The sequence below is a fragment of the Moschus berezovskii genome, chromosome 4 (assembly GCF_049115385.1).
Source record: "Moschus berezovskii isolate FMDL1 chromosome 4, NW_MosBer_1.0, whole genome shotgun sequence".
Taxonomy (NCBI): Eukaryota; Metazoa; Chordata; class Mammalia; order Artiodactyla; family Moschidae; genus Moschus; species Moschus berezovskii.
In genome coordinates this window covers 46,631,265-46,653,640 of record NC_142463.1, presented here as the reverse complement: position 1 = coordinate 46,653,640, position 22,376 = coordinate 46,631,265, and the positions used below count along the sequence as shown (strand labels likewise).

General features: G+C 37.8%; 2 protein-coding genes across 4 annotated transcripts in view; one reads left to right on the top strand and one right to left on the bottom strand.

Annotated features, from left to right (window-relative positions):
- SRSF11 (serine and arginine rich splicing factor 11) overlaps window positions 1-18,137 on the bottom strand; it is a 51,477-nt gene extending 33,340 nt beyond the window's left edge. Inside the window, exons 1-2 of one of the 3 annotated variants that reach the window (XM_055402289.2) lie at window positions 18,007-18,137; window positions 3,597-3,818 (exon numbers count right to left, since the gene is read on the bottom strand). In XM_055402289.2, the coding sequence (XP_055258264.1) occupies window positions 3,597-3,796 (200 nt within the window). In that variant the 5' untranslated portion in view covers window positions 3,797-3,818; window positions 18,007-18,137. Of the gene's footprint in view, window positions 1-3,596; window positions 4,062-18,006 lie in introns of those variants that run through there. The other 2 variants (XM_055402290.2, XM_055402291.2) reach the window with 2 other exon arrangements.
- Window positions 18,138-18,144: 7 nt separating this feature from the next.
- LRRC40 (leucine rich repeat containing 40) overlaps window positions 18,145-22,376 on the top strand; it is a 46,041-nt gene continuing 41,809 nt past the window's right edge. The window contains exons 1-2 of the mRNA XM_055402287.2: window positions 18,145-18,378; window positions 21,013-21,194. Coding sequence (XP_055258262.2) covers window positions 18,228-18,378; window positions 21,013-21,194 — 333 coding nt within the window. The 5' untranslated portion in view covers window positions 18,145-18,227. The remainder of the gene's footprint in view (window positions 18,379-21,012; window positions 21,195-22,376) is intronic.

The window sequence follows — 22,376 nt, the reverse complement described above, 5'->3', positions numbered from 1 at the left end:
TACCTTTAAGAATATCCTTACCTTTAAGAATTAACATAGAAGAGGCAGTGCAGTTGAAAAGAACTGAGGAACAAGATAGGGAAAAGGTAGCCTTGTATGATGCTTTCATCCTTTATCTAAGAATGGTGGTGGTACTGTGTCTAGTTTCTTACAGTGACCTCTGAGGCTTGTTTCAGAATCTTCTGGGATGCACACATAAAATTCAGATGACTGTTTTCCACCTCAAGCCCACTGAATGTAAGAATCCTTTTCATAGGAAGGCTCTGATTCTTAACAAGATCCTTAGCTGATACTCATGACTGCTAAAGTAGAAATTCTGGTCTGGGTCAGTTCTTTCAATATCATCTTAATATTGAGCTAACCATTTCGGAGCAGAGAATTTTGAGCTTATAAACAAAGTATCTCTTAAGCCCCACAAAACAGCAAGTCTGTGACAAAATTAACAACTCTGTTGACCTCACATCCTCTTTCCCTCATGTGTTCTTATTCAGTTCTAAAAAAAATACAGTACATTGTTGCATTTAGTTTTAAATATAAATTTTGTATTTTTAAATTAAAAAATTTTAAAGTTAAATTATGATCTCTCCCTTACCTAACTATACTAAGTTACTTATATGTAAAGTATCTCTTTTTGGTTCCTGAGAAGTTAGTAATGGATTTATGTGCAGTGTTACAGAAGTCTTCAGTTATTGAGTAACTGACATATGTTTCTCAAGGATCATTACCTGATAAGCACTCCAGTGACTTTCTCCACTGATACCCCACTAAAATCAAACAACTGAAGAATATCTATTAAGTGTAAAAGAATGATTCCAATCACAAGTTGCTTGGCTTTGAAGGAAATCATGAAGAAGTGGTAGAAAAGAATCACATTAGGTTTCAAATACTAGTTCTGACACTGATAGAAATCTATGTGAATTTCAGGCAGTCATTTGTAAAACAGGATACAAGGCTTAGTTCCTCTGTATATATAAGGCTATCATACTGAAAGAGGGATAAAATACTAATTGTTATGAAGACAGGACGTATCACTGCGTGGAATTTTAAGTTAGCAATTTCTGGCTTAAAAGAACCAAGAAATAGATGGATTTGATAATAAAATAAGGGGAGACACCTTCTTGAGGTTCTCTGAAATGTCTGTGATCCTAAGAATTTTCCCCACAAACAGGAATTTGGGGCTAAAATTCAGTAGGTATGGGTCGGAGCTCAGTCACATAATACTTTAAAAGTGCCCCTCAAGTGATGTTGATGACCCCAAGGAACCTTATTCTAGAAGACAGAGGAGTTAAACTTGTCAGTTGGTGAACAGCTCTACAGAGAAAAAGCAATTAAATTGAACAGAGAAGGCAGGGAGCGGTTGCATTTTTATATAGCGTGAATTGGTGACATTTGAACAACAAAAGAAAGCAAGCATGTCAGAGTTCCAGGTGGATATGAACACCTTCTGGGAGAAACACACACTCATTAAAAAAAAAAAAAAATCAAGCAAAGCAACAAATATATTTACAATCAATAGAATTTCAAGTTAAGTCATTTAATCTTATTCTATGATAAGAGTAAATTTTTGGAGTACTTCTGGAAAGATGAACCCCTTTTAGACTATTAGGATTCCATAGTATATTATCCGCAACAAACTACTACTGAACACTGTAGGGAGCTTAAAGAAAACATCAATAAAGTATTTCCAAATTGTGCAGGTCGGATTAGCTATTAAGACTTAAATTAGTGGGGAAAAAAAAAACCTATATATCCATACACACATATAATATTAAATGAACAAAAGGATCTACGTTCACACTGTTCAATTTGGAAAGGCCACTAAAATAATGCAAAATTCACTACATTATAACCTTACATATTTTCAGAAAAGAAAATGATCTGTACACGGGCGCATATATCAATGAGTCTGAGCAAAAATGTGTCAGTATTTATTCTTCCCAATGTAGGAAAAAAATCCTCTTAATGCATAGCACCCCAGAGATCAAGTTACCTGGAACACACAACTCTCCTGGTTAGGATGGAACCACTCCACTGACTACAAATTAAAAAGCCAGTCTGTTCTATCACGACTCCCCCTTGAGACAACAGACAAGGTAACATCCCACACTTGTCATTTTTCATGAAAGTATCATAAAAAGAACATTTTCACAAGAAAACCATTTCATAGTCATAAACTCTGAAAAATATTCTTAATGACTCGTGGGACTGGAAATAATTTTCTTATAAATAAGTCCAGCATCTCATACACTTTGAGAAGTAACATGATTACAATCAAGTAATCAATAATAATCAGATGTGTCACTTTCATTTCCTGCCATTTTACCATTTATTAATACTACTAACGATAAAAGGAATGTTGGGAGAAAGTAACAGCAAAACATCCATTTCTGTAAGTTATCATGAAAGCCATTTGTCCTTCACTGTCAAAATAAATACCTGTTTAACTTCAACAAAAAGTTTGTTCCTAGAATTCTACACTTCATGTAAATTAATTAACTCTAATCCTCCCTCCATACATACAGTACCCCCAAATTAAAGACAACACAGCATTTGAAAACACTATTATCTGAAAATACTTTTAAGGAAAACATGATGAAATGCAGTAATAAATACCAACTGCAGTATGATCAACTTAGAGAAGCGCACAGATTTATCACGCCCAGGTTATTAATGATTACATCCACAACAGTGGATTCTTTGAGGACTCCAATCTCCTGTTTAGTACTTAAGCGGCATCATAAAAAACTTATGGTACAGCTGGAACAGAGTACCCACTGACAGTAAAATCTGAATTTTCACTCTTCCCAAGGAACACTGGACTGTTTTATTATTTCAAATTTTTGCTCTAATATTTATCACATCTTGCCTTAGCTGCTTTTTTTTTTTTTTACAATTATTGCACTCATTTAACACATCTGTGACAAAAATAAGAAATGTAAGACAACAGAATAAAAACAAAAACCCTTACACCCCAAATTAAAAAATTTAACGTTCTAAAAAATTCCTTCTGAAGAACAATTACAGAATATAGAAATGTGCACTTTATTTACACAAAGGAAAATAAAGACGTTTCAGCTGTAACTCTTCTCATTTTAAAAAGTACTCAGGCTCACTGAATGTCTGTTAAAGAGTATTAACTGAATTATGTTCAATGGGCCAGAATCACTTAACAATATTTAGCAGTAAGTGAACAGTTTATAAAGTTCAATATCAAAATAACACAGAAACGAAAATTTTTGTTATTTTTCAAAGAATTCAAATGCTTTTTTTAAGAAATTAACCTATTTAAAATACATAAAATGGAGTTTGTCTTGATTTTAAGGGCCCCAAGAACGACCACGCAGGCATAATTTAGAGAGAAAAAAAAAAACAACCCTAGAAGCCAGTTGCCTCCTAAACCCCCAAACCCTGGCCCTGCCTCTGTGCATCAACAGAAGGCCTAATGCACAGATTTCTTTCATAAGTAAACCCAACAGCCAACCTCAACTGAAGCAGCCTAGCCCACGAAGGCACAGACAAGGGCCTGCAGGAAATGGTATGGGTAGGCCCAGGCTGGGGAGGAGTTAGCAAAAACCGTGATGGTGGACGATACTCACTCAGGCGGGAAGAGGCGCAGTTCGTCGATCTTGCCTAGGAAACCGAAGAGGGTCCGCATCTGCTCAGAGCTAGCGCTCGGGGAGACATTAGTCACCTGGATTACCTCGGTGCCGCCGCCTCCGCCGCCGCCGCCTCCGCCCCCCGGCCCGCCGCTGGGGCCCGGGCCCGCAGTGCTGGGGACGATGGTAGTGTTGCTCATGGCGCTGCTCGCGTTCTCGCTCCTGCTTTAACACACCAAACACACAACAAACAGTGAGAGGGAGGGGGAAGAGGAACCATTCGCCGGAAAAGGCACAGGAAGGTGTCCGAAGCTACAGCTGCTCCTGCTGCCGTCGCCGCCGTTTCTCCGCCCCGCCGCTCACCGCGGGGAAGAAGAGAACGCGCGAGTTCGAGACCACGAGAAAACAAACGGCCGCCCCCACCTCGCTTCCAACAACCTCACTCGCGGCCCGAACTTCCCACAATGCCTTGCGGCGCACGGGTGCGTCACCGTCGGCTCCGCCCCCTGCCGGCCCAGCAAGCCACGCTCGCAATCGGAAAATACGCGAGAAGGGGCTGCTGTCTAGCGAAAGGCCTTATCTCCATCCCTCTTCGCTCCTCCCCCTCCTTCCTAAAAAGAGGAGAAAGGTGGAAGGTATTAACTTTTTTCTTTTTTTCAAAGCACGCCTCCACTCCCCGGCAAAAACTGCACACTTAAGCAACTATTCTTATTTAAAATGCCCACGGTATTTCTTTGTACAGAGTATCTTCTACAGATCTGGTCAGGTACTAATGAAATTTAACCCTAGCTATCAAGATTTTCCTCCCTACTACTATAAAATTTTCTCTTTACTATACACACATCCTTGTAATACTAAATTTGCAACGAATTTGCTTTGGCACTAAAATCTTCAGAAAGAGATATATTAATGTTACACTCACTAGTGCTTTAACAAATTCACTTTTTTAAAGAATATTTTACAGAACTCAAATATGTGCAAGTATGTTATCTAAAATTTCTACAGAAAAAGTTCCTTTACATGCATTTCTTGCTTAAAATAATTTTGATCATAAAAAGATCCTTGCCTAATTTTTCAACCTCATGTGAACTATTCTCCCACTGTCATTCAGTGTTATCTAAAGACTTGCAGTTCCCCAAACCTGACAAAATCTTTTACTTCTCTGTGCCTTTCCACAAATTATTAATGACCTCCCTCATTTTATCTGTTTTCCATAAGGCTTTCCTCACCTCACTGCCACAACTTCCTCAGAGTTAGGGTTTCCTTCTGTTCACTCAAGGACAGAGGTACAAAAATATTTGTTATATTGATATGTATTCCCCCAATCCATGGATTGTTTTCCCTTGAATAAATGGCATTAAACCCCTTACTAAATTGTTTCAGTTTTGTCACCTGACAAGTTTAACTCTCATTAGAAGTGGCTACCATGTACCAAGGCATGCTACAATGTTCTATGACAAGTGGACAAATAAATACAAGGGCTGGGTTCATGGTTGTCCTTTTTTGTGTGTGTGTTAACATCTTTTTTTTCTTTGCGGTGGATACACAGAAATCTTTTCTGTTATTCCACAGTTTTCTGTATGTTTGACACATTATATAATTAAAATTATACATTTAAGCCAAAAAAACAAACCACAAACCATATAGTTCTGGGATAAGATAAATCTCTCAAATCATCAGAAGCCAGGTTATACATTAAAAACTTACTGGACATACAGATAGATGGTGCTTCCAGATAGCGAAACAGAGTGGCAAAAAAAAGAATCATTCTAATAAGGATTCCTGAGTATTTTATTTTCAAATTATCTAGCAGCTAAAAACAATAGTGGACTTTGAGCCAGAACACTGGCTTAAGATAAAACACTACCTTGTTATTAATTAAGTGTGACTTGAGGAAATTTCACTTCACTTTTAAGAAACTACTTCAGTCAGAAGCTGAGTGAGGAGCTGAATTATAATTTTGAAGATCCTGTTAGGTCTAATAGATCGAATAACTACGTAATTACCTTGTGTTATTATTGTCTGTTTCCCATAGAAATGAAATAGCTAAAGGCAAATAACTCATATATGAAAGCAAATAACAGATATAGCCAATATATACTAATTTTAAATCACTTTAGACTCATTTAGGCTCCCAAATAAACACAACTCCAGCTGGAAAAGAATCTGTTTGCAATGCAGGGGACCTGGGTTTGATCCCCGGGTTGGGAAAATCCCATGGAGAAGGGAACAGGCTACCCACTCCAGTATTCTGGCCTGGAGAATTCGCAGAGTCAGATGCGACTGAGACTTTTACGTCAAAAAAAAGTAGAGAACCTGGAGACAAGTATCATGCCTGTCTTATTTACTTTAACCCAAGGATCATGAAAATGTTAACAAAAACAAACAAAAAAACTCATAAATTCCTTCAAATATTATGTTTCAGGATTTTCCCAGCCCCTAGAAATACAGCAAGGAAAAAATTAGGCAATGTTTCTGATCTCATGAAACTCCAGCTTCAGTATGGCAAACTCTCAATAAACAAAAACAAAGACAGAAGAGAGTTATGTCCTGTGGTGAAAATAAACCAGGACAGGACTTCCCTGATGGCTCAGTGGCTAAGACGCCATTCCTGTAATGCAGGGGGCCAGGGTTTGATCCAGTCCATGGTATCAACATCTTGTAATGCAGGGGGCCAGGGTTTGATACAGTCCACGGGATCGCAAAGAGTCAGACACAACTGAGCTTTCACTTTCACCAATCTTACTAATCGTTAATGCTACTTCTAATCCAGAGCAAAAAGCAACCTGTCCTTTTGCCCTTTCTAGTCATATTATGGTCTATTAGTCATGTTTGGCCTATACATACATATTGCAGTGCATGATTTCTGATATACTTTTGAAACATGAAAAATAAGACTCCCGATCAGTTCAGTTGCTCAGTCATGTCCGACTCTTTGCGAACCCATGAATCACAGCACGCCAGGCCTCCCTGTCCATCACCAACTCCCGGAGTTCACTCAAACTCATGTCCATCGAGCTGGTGATGCCATCCAGCCACCTTATTCTCTGTCATCCCTGTCTCCTATTGCTCACAGGTGGGCAGTTTCTACTACCACCACACCGCTAGGACAAACTTACAGTGGTGCTTGATTTTGGGGAAAGTCTCTCAAAGAATATTACAAAATACTTTATGGAAATTCTCAAAAACAATAACAATCCTCTCAGTCATAAAGAACAAGCTTTTAGTTCTTTCCAGTATCAAGGTTCTAAAAGAGATCATGTATAAAAGAATGACACTAGACCCCTAGCTATACCACTCACAAAAATTAATTTGAATGGACTAAAGGCTTAAATGTAACACCTGAAACAATGAAACTACTAGAAAAAAACACAGGAAAAAACAATACCCTGATGTAGGTCTTAGGAATGATTCTCTGGACATCGAAAGCATAAGCAACAGGTTAGAAATAAACAGGTGGGACTACATCAAACTCAAAAGCTTCTGTACAGCAAAGAAAACCTTCAATAAAATGAAGAGAAAACCTACAGAATGGGAGAAAATATTTACAAACCAGGTATCTGATAAAGGATTAATATTTAAAATAATACAGAGCACTCCAAAACACTTCATATCTGTTAGAATGACTAGCATCAAAAAGGCAAAAGAGAGCAAAAATTAAAGAGGATGTGGCGAAAAGGGGACCTTTGTGCACTACTGGTAAGAATGTAAACTGTTGCAGCCACAATGGAAACATAAACACCATGTTGTGATATCTGTATCCCCATGTTTATAGTAGCATTATATACAATAGACAAGACATGGAAGTGCCCACTGATGGATGAACAGATAAACAAGTTATATCTAAAAAAACAAAGAAACAAAACCAAATTCATAAAAAAAAAGAGAGATAAGATTGTGGCTATCAAAGGTTGGAGTGAGAGGAGGGAGAATTGGAAAAAGGTGGTCAAGTGATAAAAACTTCCAGTTATAAGACAAATAATTACTAGGGATGCATGACATAAGTATACTTAACAAAGTTGTATGATATACATGAAAGTTGCTGAGAGAGTAAATTCTAAGCATTCTTATCAGAAGGAAAAGTTTACTTTTCTTTTATCTTCTATCTATATGAGATGAGGGATATTAACCAACTTGTGGTAATCATTTCAAGATATATGTAAGTAAAACTTTTATGCTATACCCTTATACAGTGCTGTATGTCAATTATACGGCAATAAAACTGGAAAAAAGAACTTCAGTAAAGATAGTTCAAAGGAAAAGACTTCATGTGTTTAGATGGAAATTCTTTAATTAAAACATAGAATAGCCACAAATATGTGTAACTTTATCCACTGGACACCATGCTCCCAGTTGGGTAAGTTACCTGTTACTACTAGCCACCTTTGTTTACACTATTTGAGAAGACTGTAGAGTCCTCCAAATTTGACATAATTTTGCAAATCTGCACAAGCAACAGGTCTTTTACCAAATTAGTTGTTAAGCAGCTCTTTTCCTCTAGCAAATATACTTTTTGAGGACAGGGAAGAAAATGTATTTATCTCTGTGTTTCTGATATCAAGCAATCTTTTACTGGAACAAAGACAAAAACTTACTGAGTATCATCAATGTCCCCTGGAAAACAAGGCGATCAAACCAGTCAATTCTTAAAGGAAGTCAACCCTGAATACACACTGGAAAGACGAAGTTCCAATACTTTGGCTACCTGATGTGAATAGCTGACTCATTGGAAAAGATCCTGATACTGGGAAAGACTGAAGGCAAAAGGCGAAGAGGGTGGCAGAGGATGAGATGATTGGATATAATCACCGGTTCAATGGACATGAACTTGGACAAATTCCAGGGGACAGAGAGGGACAGGGAGGCCTGGAATGCTGCAGTCCATGGGGTCGCAAAAAGCTGGACACGATTTGGCGACTGAACAACAGATGTGCTAGAAACTTTATGCCTTACACAATCCACTCAACAAAAGCTTGGTGAATGAAGGCATTTGTTAGATTTACAAGAAAGCTGAGAAACTCAAACTATTTTACTAAACATATTTCCCCAATAGCTACAGAAAGCAGAAAGAAAAACATAGGAAATAAATTGCTGCTAACAAACTAAAGTTAAAAACTTAAAAAAACAAACTTACCTACAGATCTATTTTGTTTTTCTGCTTCTAAAAATTATACAACTGAATTTTTCTTCTTTTTCTAATTCAATACATTGGATAACTGTATAATGATTAATATCTACTTTCAAGTCAAAATTGTAAATCCCATGCTCCCTTTTCAGAGACTGAGGGATACATTAGCATTAGGGATGGAGAGATGGATGGACAGACACACACCAGAATAGGAAAAGTCTACTTACTTCCAAATACTTGTTTTACTTTATGTTGTTTGTCAATAGCAGACATTCCGTATCCACATTATACGACTGACATAGTACTTTGAAACTGTAGGCAAAAATCAGTATTTTTCATAGCTTTGTTTATGATTAACATAGAGGGAAGAGTAGTTAGAGCATTAAAATGCTATTGCTTATATCTATATGCACAGTACTCCTAGCTGTAGTCCATAGACATTGTTTGAAAAAATCACAGTCAATTTATTTGTAACAGATCTGTTTGGCTTTTGGATTGAATGGGGTCAACAGAAATATTTGGAGGGCAAAGCTCTAGGTACTGACTACTCACTACTATCCTCTACGATTTATAAGATATTTTAGAGTCTCAATTGAGAAAAAGGCAGTTTGAGGGGCTACTACTTAACCTTAAAAAAAAAAAGCTATTTACATGTATCTTTATCTAATAAATAGTTTCAAGCATTTTAATATTAAAGAGTTTTCCCTGATTAAAGAATTAGACATTTGCACCATCTGAGCTCTTTTCCCCCTTAGGCTATAAAATGAACTGTCTCTTCATAAAGGAAATCTTCAGTTCAGTTCAGTTGCTCAGTCGTGTCCGACTCTCTGCGACCCCATGAATCACAGCATGCCAGGCCTCCCTGTCCATCACCTTAGGAAACTCATAAAACCCAAAAGGTACTCAACTCAGTAATTTGAAGATCCACATTAAATGCATGCTTTTGAAATGCCCTTTAATCCTCACAACATTTAAAACATTTAAAAGGCAAATTTGGCCTTGGAGCACGGAATGAAACAGGGCAAAGGCTAATAGAGTTTTGCCAAGAAAATGCACTGGTCATAGCAAACACCCTCTTCCAACAACACAACAGAAGACTCTACACATGGACATCACCAGATGGTCAATACCGAAATCAGATTGATTATATTCTTCAAAGCCAAAGATGGAGAAGCTCTATACAGATAGCACAAACAAGACCAGGAGCTGACTGTGGCTCAGATCATGAACTCCTTATTGCCAGACGCAGACTGAAATTGAAGAAAGTAGGGAAAACCACTAGACCATTCAGATATGACCTAAATCAAGTCCCTTATGATTAGATCTGATAGATAAAGAGTGCCTGATGAACTATGGATGGAGGTTCCTGACACTGTACAGGAGATAGGGATCAAGACCATCTCCATGGAAAAGAAATGCAAAAAAGCAAAATGGCTGTCTGGGGAGGTTTTACAAATAGCTGTGAAAAGAAGAGAAGCGAAAAGCAAAGGAGAAAAGGAAAGATATACCCATTTGAATGCAGAGTTCCAAAGAAGAGCAAGGAGAGATAAGAAAGCCTTCCTCAGCAATCAATGCAAAAAAATAGAGGAAAACAACAGAATAGGAAACTAGAGATCTCTTCAAGAAAATTAGAGATACCAAGGGAACATTTCATGCAAAGATGGGCTCGATAAAGGACAGAAATGGTATGGACCTAACAGAAGCAGAAGATATTAAGAAGAGGTGGCAAGAATACACAGAACTGTACAAAAAAAGATCTTCACAAACAAGATAATCACGATGGTGTGATCATTCACCTAGAGCCAGACATCCTGGAATGTGAAGTCAAGTGGGCCTTAGAAAGCATCACTGCGAACAAAGCTAGTGGAGGTGATAGAAATTCCAGGTGAGCTATTTCAAATCCTAAAAGATGATGCTGTGAAAGTGCTGCACTCAATATGCCAGCAAATTTGGAAAACTCAGCAGTGGCCACAGGATTGGAAAAGGTCAGTTTTCATTCCAATCCCAAAGAAAGGCAATGCCAAAGAAAGCTCAAACTACCACACAATTGCACTCATCTCACACGCTAGTAAAGTCATGCTCAAAATTCTCCAAGCCAGGCTTCAGGAATATGTGAACCGTGAACTTCCAGATGTTCAAGCTGGTTTTAGAAAAGGCAGAGGAACCAGAGATCAAATTGCCAACATCCACTGGATCATGGAAAAAGCAAGAGAATTCCAGAAAAACACCTATTTCTGCTTCATTGACTATGCCAAGGCCTTTGATTGTGTGGATCACAATAAACTGTGGAACATTCTGAAAGAGATGGGAATACCAGACCACCTGACCTGCCTCTTGAGGAACCTGTATGCAGGTCAGGAAGCAACAGTTAGAACTGGACATGGAACAACAGACTGGTTACAAATAGGAAAAGGAGTACGTCAAGGTTGTATATTGTCACCCTGCTTATTTAACTTATATGCAGAGTACATCATGAGAAACGCTGGGCTGAAAGAAGCCCAGTTGGAATAAAGATTTCCGGGAGAAATATCAATAACCTCAGATATGTAGATGATACCACCCTTACGGCAGAAAGTGAAGAGGAACTCAAAAGCCTCTTGATGAAAGTGAAAGAGGAGAGTGAAAAAGTTGGCTTAAAGCTCAACATTCAGAAAACAAAGATCATGGCATCTGGTCCCATCACTTCATGGGAAATAGATGGAGAAACAGTGGAAACAGTGTCAGACTTCATCTTTTTGGGCTCCAGAATCACTGCAGATGCTGATTGCAGCCATGAAATTAAAAGATGCTTACTCCTTGGAAGGAAAGTTATGACCAACCTAGATAGCATATTAAAAAGCAGAGACACTACTTTGCCATCAAAGGTCCACCTAGTCAAGGCTATGGTTTTTCCAGTGGTCATGTATGGATGTGAGAGTTGGACTGTGAAGAAAGCTGATCGCCGAAGAATCGATGCTTTTGAACTGTGGTGTTGGAGAAGACTCTTGAGAGTCCCTTATACTGCAAGGATATCCAACCAGTCCATTCTGAAGGAGATCAATCCTGGGTGTTCATTGGAAGAACTGATGCTAAAGCTGAAACTCCAATACTTTGGCCACCTCCTGCGAAGAGTTGACTCACTGGAAAAGACTCTGATGCTGGGAGGAATTGGGGACAGGAGGAGAAGGTGTCGACAAAGGATGAGATGGCTGGATGGCATCACCGACTTGATGGACATGAGTTTGAGTGAACTCCGGGAGTTGGTGATGGTCAGGGAGGCCTGCCGTGCTGTGATTCATGGGGTCACAAAGATTGGACACGACCGAGAGACTGAAGTCAACTCAACAGTGGATTAACAATGCAGGTCCAGAGTCAAATCAAAGGAACTCTGCCACCAATTAAGATTTTGCAATCTTTGGCTTATTACTTTGTGCTTCAATTTCCTCATTTGAAAAATAATGCCCACTTCACTGGGTTGTCTTCTGGATGAAATGAGAATATTAATACATACGCTTAGAAAATTTATCAACTATTATTCTTACTCTACAATTTCAAAACTTTTAGTTTGACAAACAGTAACCTCAATTGGGTTCTATTTTATACCACCCTATTTTAGGCTAGTACCTTGAACTATTTCTACTTCATCATTTACATGAAAGACATGAATCAGAAGAGTTAATTTATATAGTGGGAAGAGTTTCTTACTTAAGAGCTCACATTCTAATATAGATTTTTGGTGGTATATTCTCTTTTAAAATATTATAAAGTATTATGGATATCAAACACATATCACAGTGCCCAGCACACAGGTACTCAACAAATGGAATATACCATTACAAAAAAGTCTGTGTTCAACTTCCTCTTCTTTTAATAGATGAATAATAACAGTAATACTTCTGTCTAACCTTAGAGCATTACTGTCAAATGCAAAAATACTTTATAAGTGGTAGTAAACATGTAACATACACTATTATTATTTGTTCTTTCTCTCTTAAGAGGGTGCTGCAAAGGAAACATAACAACACATTTCAGATTTTCATATTCATTTTGTTCCTAAAGTAGCACTTTACCAATAGTATGTGTAAATAGATGATAGCTAAACATTCCTTTTTTGATAAAACGCAAATGCGTCATGGAAAACTCCTTCTAGGAAGGGTTCAATTACTTGTCTCTATTTTTAGAGAAAGATCACTCATTATTCTAATTTTCAAAAGACAAACAACTCCACATACACTTGATCAATTTTAAGTACACTGACATGGGTCAGATCAAGAGACTATCAAATAACCAAAGCATGGATTGGAAAAGGAAAAAGGCAAACATTAGGAAAAACATAAAATAAACTGAATTTCTGACACCTGCTAACGCTAAAGACCACAATGATTTTTTTCCTTCAATTTCCATCTCAGCTACCTTTAACTATGAACAACTATTAGTTTCAAGCCATAATTAGCTCATGTAGAAGTCTAAAGCATGTGGAGACATCGATTACATCATTCTGAAGGAAGGAACAGATGCGGAAAGATAACTTTTTAGGAAATGAGGAATCAAAAGAAAAGCAAAAAAATCAGAAGCTCTAAAATGGAAGCAAAAAATTAAAGCTGTTATGTGTGTGTGTGTTAGTCACTCAGTTGTGTCTGACTCTTTGTGATCCCATGGATTGTAGCCCACCATGCTTTTGTCCATTGGATTCTCTAGGCAACGATACCAGAGAGGGATGCCATTGCCTTCTTCTCTATTAAACATCAGGTAAATTTACTGACAAGTGGAAAACATGTTATCTCTAGAAAGATGAAAAGCAAAAGCTCTGGTGTCACAGATTTGTATTGTGAGAACCAAGTTTTCAAATGTTCACTAGGATTTTACCACACCTCTCCCTGGCAATAATAGTAACATTCAAATCACGTAAGTATAAGTAACTGTGATATTTTAAAGGATGGAAAAAAAAATAATTAAAAAAAAGTAGTGGACAGTCGAAGGTATTTTGAATGTTAAACTAGCATTTATCTTAATTGCAATTGTGAATATAAATATCCCATCTGCAAATTTACAATCAAATTTTTAAATAAAAATCTATTAGTTGCGAATGTCAACAATATATCAAATTAATATTTTTCCCTTTATCAGCTTAAGTGGTATTAAGAATAAAGTTTCAGGAGCCATATCTTCTCTTATTAAATCTGTTGGGGACATTTGCTCATGCAAAACAACATTTACTATATATAATTATTGAGCAAATTTGTCTATTAGACAAATCTAATGTTGGCAGGGATGATATAAAGTCAAATATTAAAATAGTGGATTTTGATTAAAATGATTTTAAAAAACCCATTTATTTGGTATTGATTTTGTATTTGTTGACACAAAGAATGGTATGAAGTACATTATCAGGTTTAGTGTCCTAATTTTATCTCTATTATTACTTTACTACTTTAAGATAAACAAAATCATAAAACCTATACAATTAATGTTAAAATTAAGACTTTAAGTCAGAGATCACATTAATCATGGAAAAACAAGCACGAAAACAGCTATTAAATGTTAGGAGCTAAGAATCTCTGGGGATAATGAATCCGCCTGCAATTCAGGAGACCTGGGTTCAATCCCTGGGTTGTGAAAATCCCCTGGAGAAGGGAAAGGCTACCCACTCCAGTATTCCTGGAGAATTCCATGGACTGTATAGTCCATGGGTTCGCAAAGAGTTGGACATGATTGAGTGACTTTCACTTTCACTTTTCAGGGATAATGGAAACATTTTCAGCTGATTTTAGAAAAAGAAGTAACACCTTAAGTGCTTCTTGCTGCTGCTGCTGCTAAGTCACTTCAGTCGTGTCCGACTCTGTGGAACCCCACAGACGGCAGCCCACCAGGCTTCTTACTTAATGACATAAGCAAGACTGCTTTAAAACCTCTGTTTTAACTTATTTTCAAGATAGGCTATAAGCAAAGAAAAAACACTGAAAGTAATCAAGATATAAAAACAAAAAAAAAAACACCCTACTTCCTCTACTTCATGTGAAAAACAGTAGCAATGTAAAAGCCTCTTTATAAGAGGAAAGTAAAAATATTTTCCTAAATCTAGTGGGCCTTTACACTGAAAGTAGAGAGAAACAGAAGATAACATTTATAGCAAATATTAAACCTCCCAGAACAAATTCACTGCTTCCTGATTCAAAACTGAGAAACAAAGGGAGCATACAAAGGATATACAAAGGAATAATCTAAGTAAGACGCACTGTCTTCAGAAAAAATTACTACACACAGCTCCAGTAAAAATAAAATACAAGTCAAAGCCACATTTGAAACTGTGAATAAATATGCAAAATATGTACTGCCTTCAAGGAAATAGTATGTTTTCTACCAACTACTTTTAAAAGCTGGCAGTTGTAAGTTTAAATAGAAAACAAATGTCCAAAATGCAATTTTCAAAGGGAACTAAAGACATGTAACAAGCACCATTCAAGCTGAATATTTAAAACATGACGAGTCCATGTGCAAAATAATTTGCTCTCCATTTTGACAATTTAAACCAATTTATTTGTAGAGTAAGGGCAAACACAGAAAGAAAATTCTGAATAATAAGTATATGAGAATATAAAACATTCAACTCAGAATATTTAATAAGCAATACGTTAGGTACATCAGCTTATCAATAATGACTGTTAAAAAGTAAAATGTTCTCTTAATAAATAACTTCAGAATAAAATAGTAGTTCTCATAGATAAGGCAATATTCTGAAAGGTGATTCAATATAGGCTAAATCTAAATCTGCCATTTTACAGAAAAAGAAAACTTCTCAGACATTTCGCCTGCAATCAAATTCACTTAGCTCCTGATGACATTTAAAAAGTTGTGCTTAAAAATGTGCACAAATTAATGCCATTTTCCTTTGTCACAACTTCTCAATATGCCTCAATAGATTCATCTTATCAAATGTACCTTTAAACACTGAAAATATCTTAACACATAGCAGTGTTCATAAGAATACCACAGCCATGTTTTAACATCTTATTAAATTTTGGTGGTAGTGACAAGTCACTCTACCTTACTTTGGTAAGTCTTACTTTCTGTTATGAGACAGAACATTATCTTTGGCTGATCTAAAATCTTAAGTTCAATATGTATTTGACTTCTTCATTTTCCGTTTCATTTAGCAAAGCTAGAAGAGTGAAGCCTTCCATACTTTAATAAAATGAATATAATAAATTGTAGCTAGGGAAATTCTATTATAAAGGTAACTATGCAGTCTCCAGCCCTTATACAGGATATACGTTTCACATTGTTTTAATAATCGATCTTTTTTTTTGAAAGCAAATACTTGAGCTTCTTCAATGCCCATGTTGAAAAAGGATTGGGTTTTTTGTTTTAATGTATTCTTTCAGAAGCATTACAGTTCATTTACAGTGTTAATTCCCACAAATATAACTATACATAACTACACTTTCTCATAAAGTTCAAGTTAATAAACTTTCAGTTTGCATCAATTTGAGACAAAACCCATGGTTTTCCTGACTGCATGAGGTAATAATTCTCACCTTTACTTGTTCAATCTGCACTTACTACACAGGTATAATACATGGTGTACTATAGACATGTACTTGTTAAATTTTTATACATGTCAATTTATATCTACTGAAGTTTACCACAAAGTGTGCTGTCACATGGATTTTTCAGAGTTACTCTGCCATTAGTTAGAATACGCTTCTCATACAAAATGCAAGTTTCAATATAATACTATAATTAGATGTCAATAATATTTAACGTCAAGTAAAAGCACAATAAATCAAAAAACTATACCTTGCCTGTAATTTAAAAAAAGGGAGAGGTGGCTACTGTAAACTTTTACATTCAAGCAATTAATCCTCCAAAGGGAGGCTTCTACACCCTAAAATAGAGAAAATAAGAGTTTTCTGTAATAATTATCTCTTAAAACATAATTGAAGCCTTCCTAAAAATGGTTGGAGGACAAAAACCAGTTGAAAATGATGAAATAAAAGTCACTAGGTAAATCATAATGATTAACAAGAAAGGTTAAGAAAGCTAGGTTCAAATGCTTGGTCACACCACTTAGAGAAACCTGTGACATGTGGCAAGTTTCTTAATCCCTTCCACCTTCAATTTTTTGGGTGTTTATTAGTGATCTTGCAAAAACTACTATGTTCCTTGCTTCAAAACTCACCTTTTCTTGCTTAGGAGTGTAATTACTAAGTAGTGCTGCTCACTTTCGATGCAAAGGACTCCAGAGAATTTAGAGATTTAATCGAGGGGATGGGGGACTAGAAGCCAAATTTTATGGTTGGCAAGAACCTAGACTCAGGAAAAACCGTGTTCTGCTGAATTCGTCAGCGGGCCATCATATTACCTTTTAAATACCCTAAAGATCCCCAGCCTAGTTGAGGGGGCTGAGGAGAGAATTTCCTGGTGTATGCTTTTTAAGACAAAATTACTTTAGGCAAAAGAAAAATCTACCACCCAAGGCAATACTAAAGATGATGAGTTGTTAATTACATATTGCTTTACATTAAAGCTTTAATTAAAGCTTTACATTTCAGATAGAAACTAACTTCCCAAGATAACCGACTTTGAACAAAATTTTCATCTTCCATTCGGAACTGGATGGAGTTCCTTTCCCCACCAAGCGCTCAATATTTAAAACTTTTTCACTAAATTATTTAAAAAATCGAATGAGAGAGAAATGATTAACCCTAAATTAATGAAAAAGGAGTTAACTTTAAAAGCTGTCAAGCAAACTGCTTAACGTTACACAGCTTGTAAGCTACAGAAGCAGCTGGGATTCGAACTCCTATCCCTCGAGCTCCAAAGAGCAAGCTTTTCTCTCTATGCTCAAGCTCGCGCTTACACTGGGCTCCTCTCAACTGTCTGGCAGAGACGACATTTACTATGAAGCTCTATTTTTTTTCCCTTCCCTTCTCTGTGGCCAACCCTTTCCATTTCCTATGCTGGGCTACAAATTCCATGTAACAACCACCAAGGCGCACTAATGCTAAGAGTCGGAGTAGAGATCAGAAGAACCGAAATCGGCTTTACATCCTACGCGGAACGGAGATCTGGCGCCAGCACCACAGGCGACAAACACAGGCAAGGGTCCAGAGAGGCTGCAGACCGCGCCCAGGTCTCAAGTTTTAGTCAAGGCCCACGTTCCGGCCAGGCGAGAGGCGCAGGGAAGGTTATCCTTTCCTGAAAGCCTCGCCGCCGCGGGAGCACAAAAGAGGAGATGGCAGTCGCAGTAATAGTGCACACAGTAAACTCAACAGCGTTCTTCAGCCCGTTAAACGCACTTACTTGAGCGAAGTAATTCCAAGAGACAAGGCCGGCACCGGCAACGGGTAGGGCTCCTCTGTCCTCCTGCCCCAGGCGCTGGCGATGACGACATCCGAGTCGCGCCGCCGAGAGCGAAGGCCCGGCGCACGCCGCGCGCGCTCCCGATAGGGGCGGGGCGGCCCCGCGGCGCCGCCGGGGACCGTCACTGGCGGGCCTCCGCTGCGGAGCCCCGGGCTTTGAACATGTCGCGGCTGAGGGGGATAGTGGGGCGGGATACCCGAGCAGGTTTCCGGACTGAGAGCAGAGACTGCAGTGCCGGCGTAACCCAGGGACTCTTAAAGGCGGCGAGGAAGAGCGGCCAGTTAAATCTGTCGGGCCGCAACCTCAGCGAAGGTAAGATCCAGAGGTACGACCCGTTTGTGCGACCTGGCACAAAGCACTTGCCCCTGGTAGCCTCTCTTTCCCCTGGCCTGGCTTTGGCTACCTTTGGCTCCGTATTCTAGCCGGGATTCCGGTCCTGGAATTCGGGCTTTTATCACATTTCCACTGGTTTGGTCAGCTCGTTCGGTTTCTACTTTTGGTTCCAGGAAATGTCTGGTGCAGGGAATGTGCTGGGGATATGGCCAAAATTTAAACGGGGCGCTTTCTGGGATTCCCACATTCTGTCGGATAAACAGCATAATGTTTGACAAAATTAGCTGTCACGTGATGGGCACATGCTTTGTTTCTTTGGCCCTCTGTTCCTCTTAATCTCTTAGGTATTTACCAACGCCAAAATTCTGTATTTGATCTGGTCCTTTGTTCATATAGAGTAAATGACACTGTTCTCTGTTCAAGTCCCTTTTCTGTCTGCATTTGAACAGAATCCTAAATACAAGGCATATTTAGCATATTTCCTAAGTTGAAAATCAAGATGGATGCCACACGAAGTGAATTTGGGGCCATCCTGAAAATCTAGTAAAGATCAAATGCACAAATCTGGATATCATGAGTGAATTAGAGTCATATGCTCTGATTTTCTGTTGTGTAAGGGAGGGCGTGGAAAGTGGGGAGAGAGAGATTATGGCATTATTCCTGTAATGTTTTCCTTTACTTATATTTAGGTTTTAGGCCATCTGGAATTAAAAGTTTCCGTTTCCCTGTAATGATTGCTTTTTTAAAATTGTGCCATGTATAGAGTTCACCATGCAAACAAGTACTTGCTGAATGAAAGGATATATGATAAAATCTCTGCTCTCCCTAGAAAAAGTTTTTTTTTTTTTCCCTAGAAAAAGTTTTAATCAATGGGAACATAAATATTTTAAAATTACGGCTGTACTTGTACACATGCTTGTTCCAGAGCCTGGAACTTTCTACATGATACCTGACTAGGGTTCACTTCTTGACTTTCTCGAGGACTCTGCTTAGATAGGTCTTTCCTCACTACCCTATCTATAATAAATTCTCTTGCTAGCATTGTATTCTCTAATCTGTTTTTAATAGCATTTATTATTATCAGAATCTGTATTCTGTATTTATTTGTTTATTGTATTCTCTGCCCTTTGCTAGAATATTAGTTGCATGTGGTCAGGGACCTTCATTTTGCTTATTGTGTCCTTAGCACTCAAAGTTGTGCTTGGTACATAGTAGATTCTTATTAAACATTTGTGGAAGGAATAAGTAGATAAATGAGTTATTCTCAAAAACTGTGTGCTGGAATGTACTTATCGACTGGACCCAGATGGTTTAGTCTATTAAAGTTTCAGGGAGCAAATGAATTTTGATTGTCAAATGTTAAAGTAGCCTTGCATTCCTGATATAACTCCTGCTTGGTCATGATGTTTAGATGTGGTTTTTGGAGTAACCCCCTGTTTTTAATGTCTCTGATTTTGGTATCAGAATAATGCTGACTTCATAAAATGAGTTGGAAGTTTTTATTTCCTTTATTTTCTGAAAGGCTCTGTAGAATTACTTTTGTTTCTACTCTAAATGTCTGCTAGATTTCACCAGTGAAGCTATCTGGGCCTAGAGTTTTCTTTGTGGGATTGTTTTAAATAACAAATTCAATTTCTTTCATGGATATAATGTGCGATAACACATTTGCTGTAGCACTGAAGCAGGTTAATATCTTCTAGAGCTTCAGTTTAATAGTGATAAACCTGAACTCTTTCTGTTTAACTTGTACAGACTTATTTGCTATGTCGGAATTGCTGTATTTGCTGCAACAAGAGTAACAATGTTGTGTTGTGTGTCAGATATACCTTTCAAATATTCACTGAGAAGCAAGATAGTTTAGCTTTCCAGGGTTTAATCTTACCTAGCTGTATAACCCGGAGAAGGCAATGGCAAGCCACTCCAGTACCATTGCCTAGAAAATCCCATGGATGGAGAAGCCTGGTAGGCTGCAGTCCGTGGGGTCGCTAAGGGTCAGACACGACTGAGCGACTTCACTTTCACTTTTCACTTTCCACTTTCACACATTGGAGAAGGAAATGGCAACCCACTCCAGTGTTCTTGCCTGGAGAATCCCAGGGACGGGGGAGCCTGCTGGGCTTCCGTCTATGGGGTCACACAGAGTCGGACTCGACTGAAGTGACTTAGCAGCAGCAGCTGTATAACCTGGGACAAATGATGCATTCTCTCTGTGTCCCATTTCTCTCATGTATAAAGTGAGAATAGTCATAACACCTGCCTTATGGAGTTATTATGAGATACAGGAGTTTGTTCATTTGATTTCCATATCTTCTCTGTTATGGAGCATAAAGATAGAGCCCATTCTTTATTTGTCTTATATATCCAACCACTATGTGCTATGCAGGAAATGTAAAGTGAGATCTAATATGAAAAATACATATCCCCTATTCTGTTTTGGAATAAAATAAAACTTTCACTTTAATGTTGTTGTAATTCATTGCTATTTGTTTGATTTACTTGGAAGTTTTTAATGTTTCAGAAATTTCAGTAGATAACTTGAATAGCTGTTATCAACTTACGTACTTAGTATCTCACTTCTTTTTTTCTTTCCTTGGTGTGGCATGGTGGAAATAGTGCCTAAGTGTGTTTGGAGAATAAATGTGGATATCCCTGAGGAAGCTAATCAGAATCTTTCATTCAATGCCTCTGAGCGATGGTGGGAGCAGACGGATTTGACCAAACTAATCATATCAAATAATAAACTTCAGTCACTTACTGATGACCTCCGACTCCTTCCTGCACTGACTGTTCTTGATGTAAGTTGATTTATGAGTCTTTTGTTTGAAAAGACTCTGAAGCTAAGTTTAGACTTTTAGAAGCAGAAAGCCCAACTGGTGGAGTGCAAGACGAATAACAAATTACTGTGTTAGGCAAAGCATCATGGTTAAGAATGCAGAATCAGAACCTCAGGCTTCTAGTTCTGACTGCTGCTTGATAGCTGTGTGATCTCAGGACAGTTACCTCTCTGTACTTCAGTTTCCATATCTATAAATTGAGACTGTTAGTACTGCCTATCTTTGAATTAAATGTGTTAACGCATACAGACACAATTAGAATTAATGTTTAACTAGTGGCTTCTGCTGGAGAAGGCAATGGCACCCCACTCCAGTACTCTTGCCTGGAAAATCCCACGGACGGAGGAGCCTGGTGGGCTGCCGTCTCTGGGGTTGCACAGAGTTGGACACGGCTGAAGCAACTTAGCAGTAGCATCAGCAGTAGCTTCTGCTGCTCGTCCTTTTTTTATTGCTATTATTTTATGGTCATTATTATTCTAGACATTAAAGCAAGTACTTAAGATTATTATTATTATTTTGTTACTTATCTCCAATACTGACTTAAATTATTGGGCTTAAGTTTTTGTGGATTTATTCAGGGACTTTGTTTTTAGTCTCTAGTTGCTATGTCATGTGGTAAGGTGAAACATGAGTAGTTTATTTCACAATCCACAGACTTCTGTATCACAATCCACTGTTTTACTTAGGCTCACCAAAAATCTTCCAGTTTTTGTCTGAAAAAGTTGGATGTAGTCAGATTTCTAGAGACGTTTTTATTTTCTTCATGTGTAAAATGAATCAGTTGGTGTAGGTGTTCTCCTGAAGGTTCCTTGTACCTTGAAAACAATATGATTCTGTGAAAACATGAGAGAAGAAATCTTCCTCATTTATTTTTTGTCAATGTTGGCATAATCATACCAACAGAGGGCTATACATTCTAACCCTCTCGTCTCTCACTTGAGATTGAAATTCCACTCAATGAGGTGAAGTTTCCTTTTTTTTAACAGTAATATTTAAAATTACTGTCTTACCACTCATGAGCTCTGAACAGCAATGTGGTCAATTTCAAACTCCTTTTTCTCTTCTATACTCAGAACAAATTACTGATAGTCCAACAGTACTATTTAATTAGAATAATTAGAGTATTGTCAGCAAATATTTTGC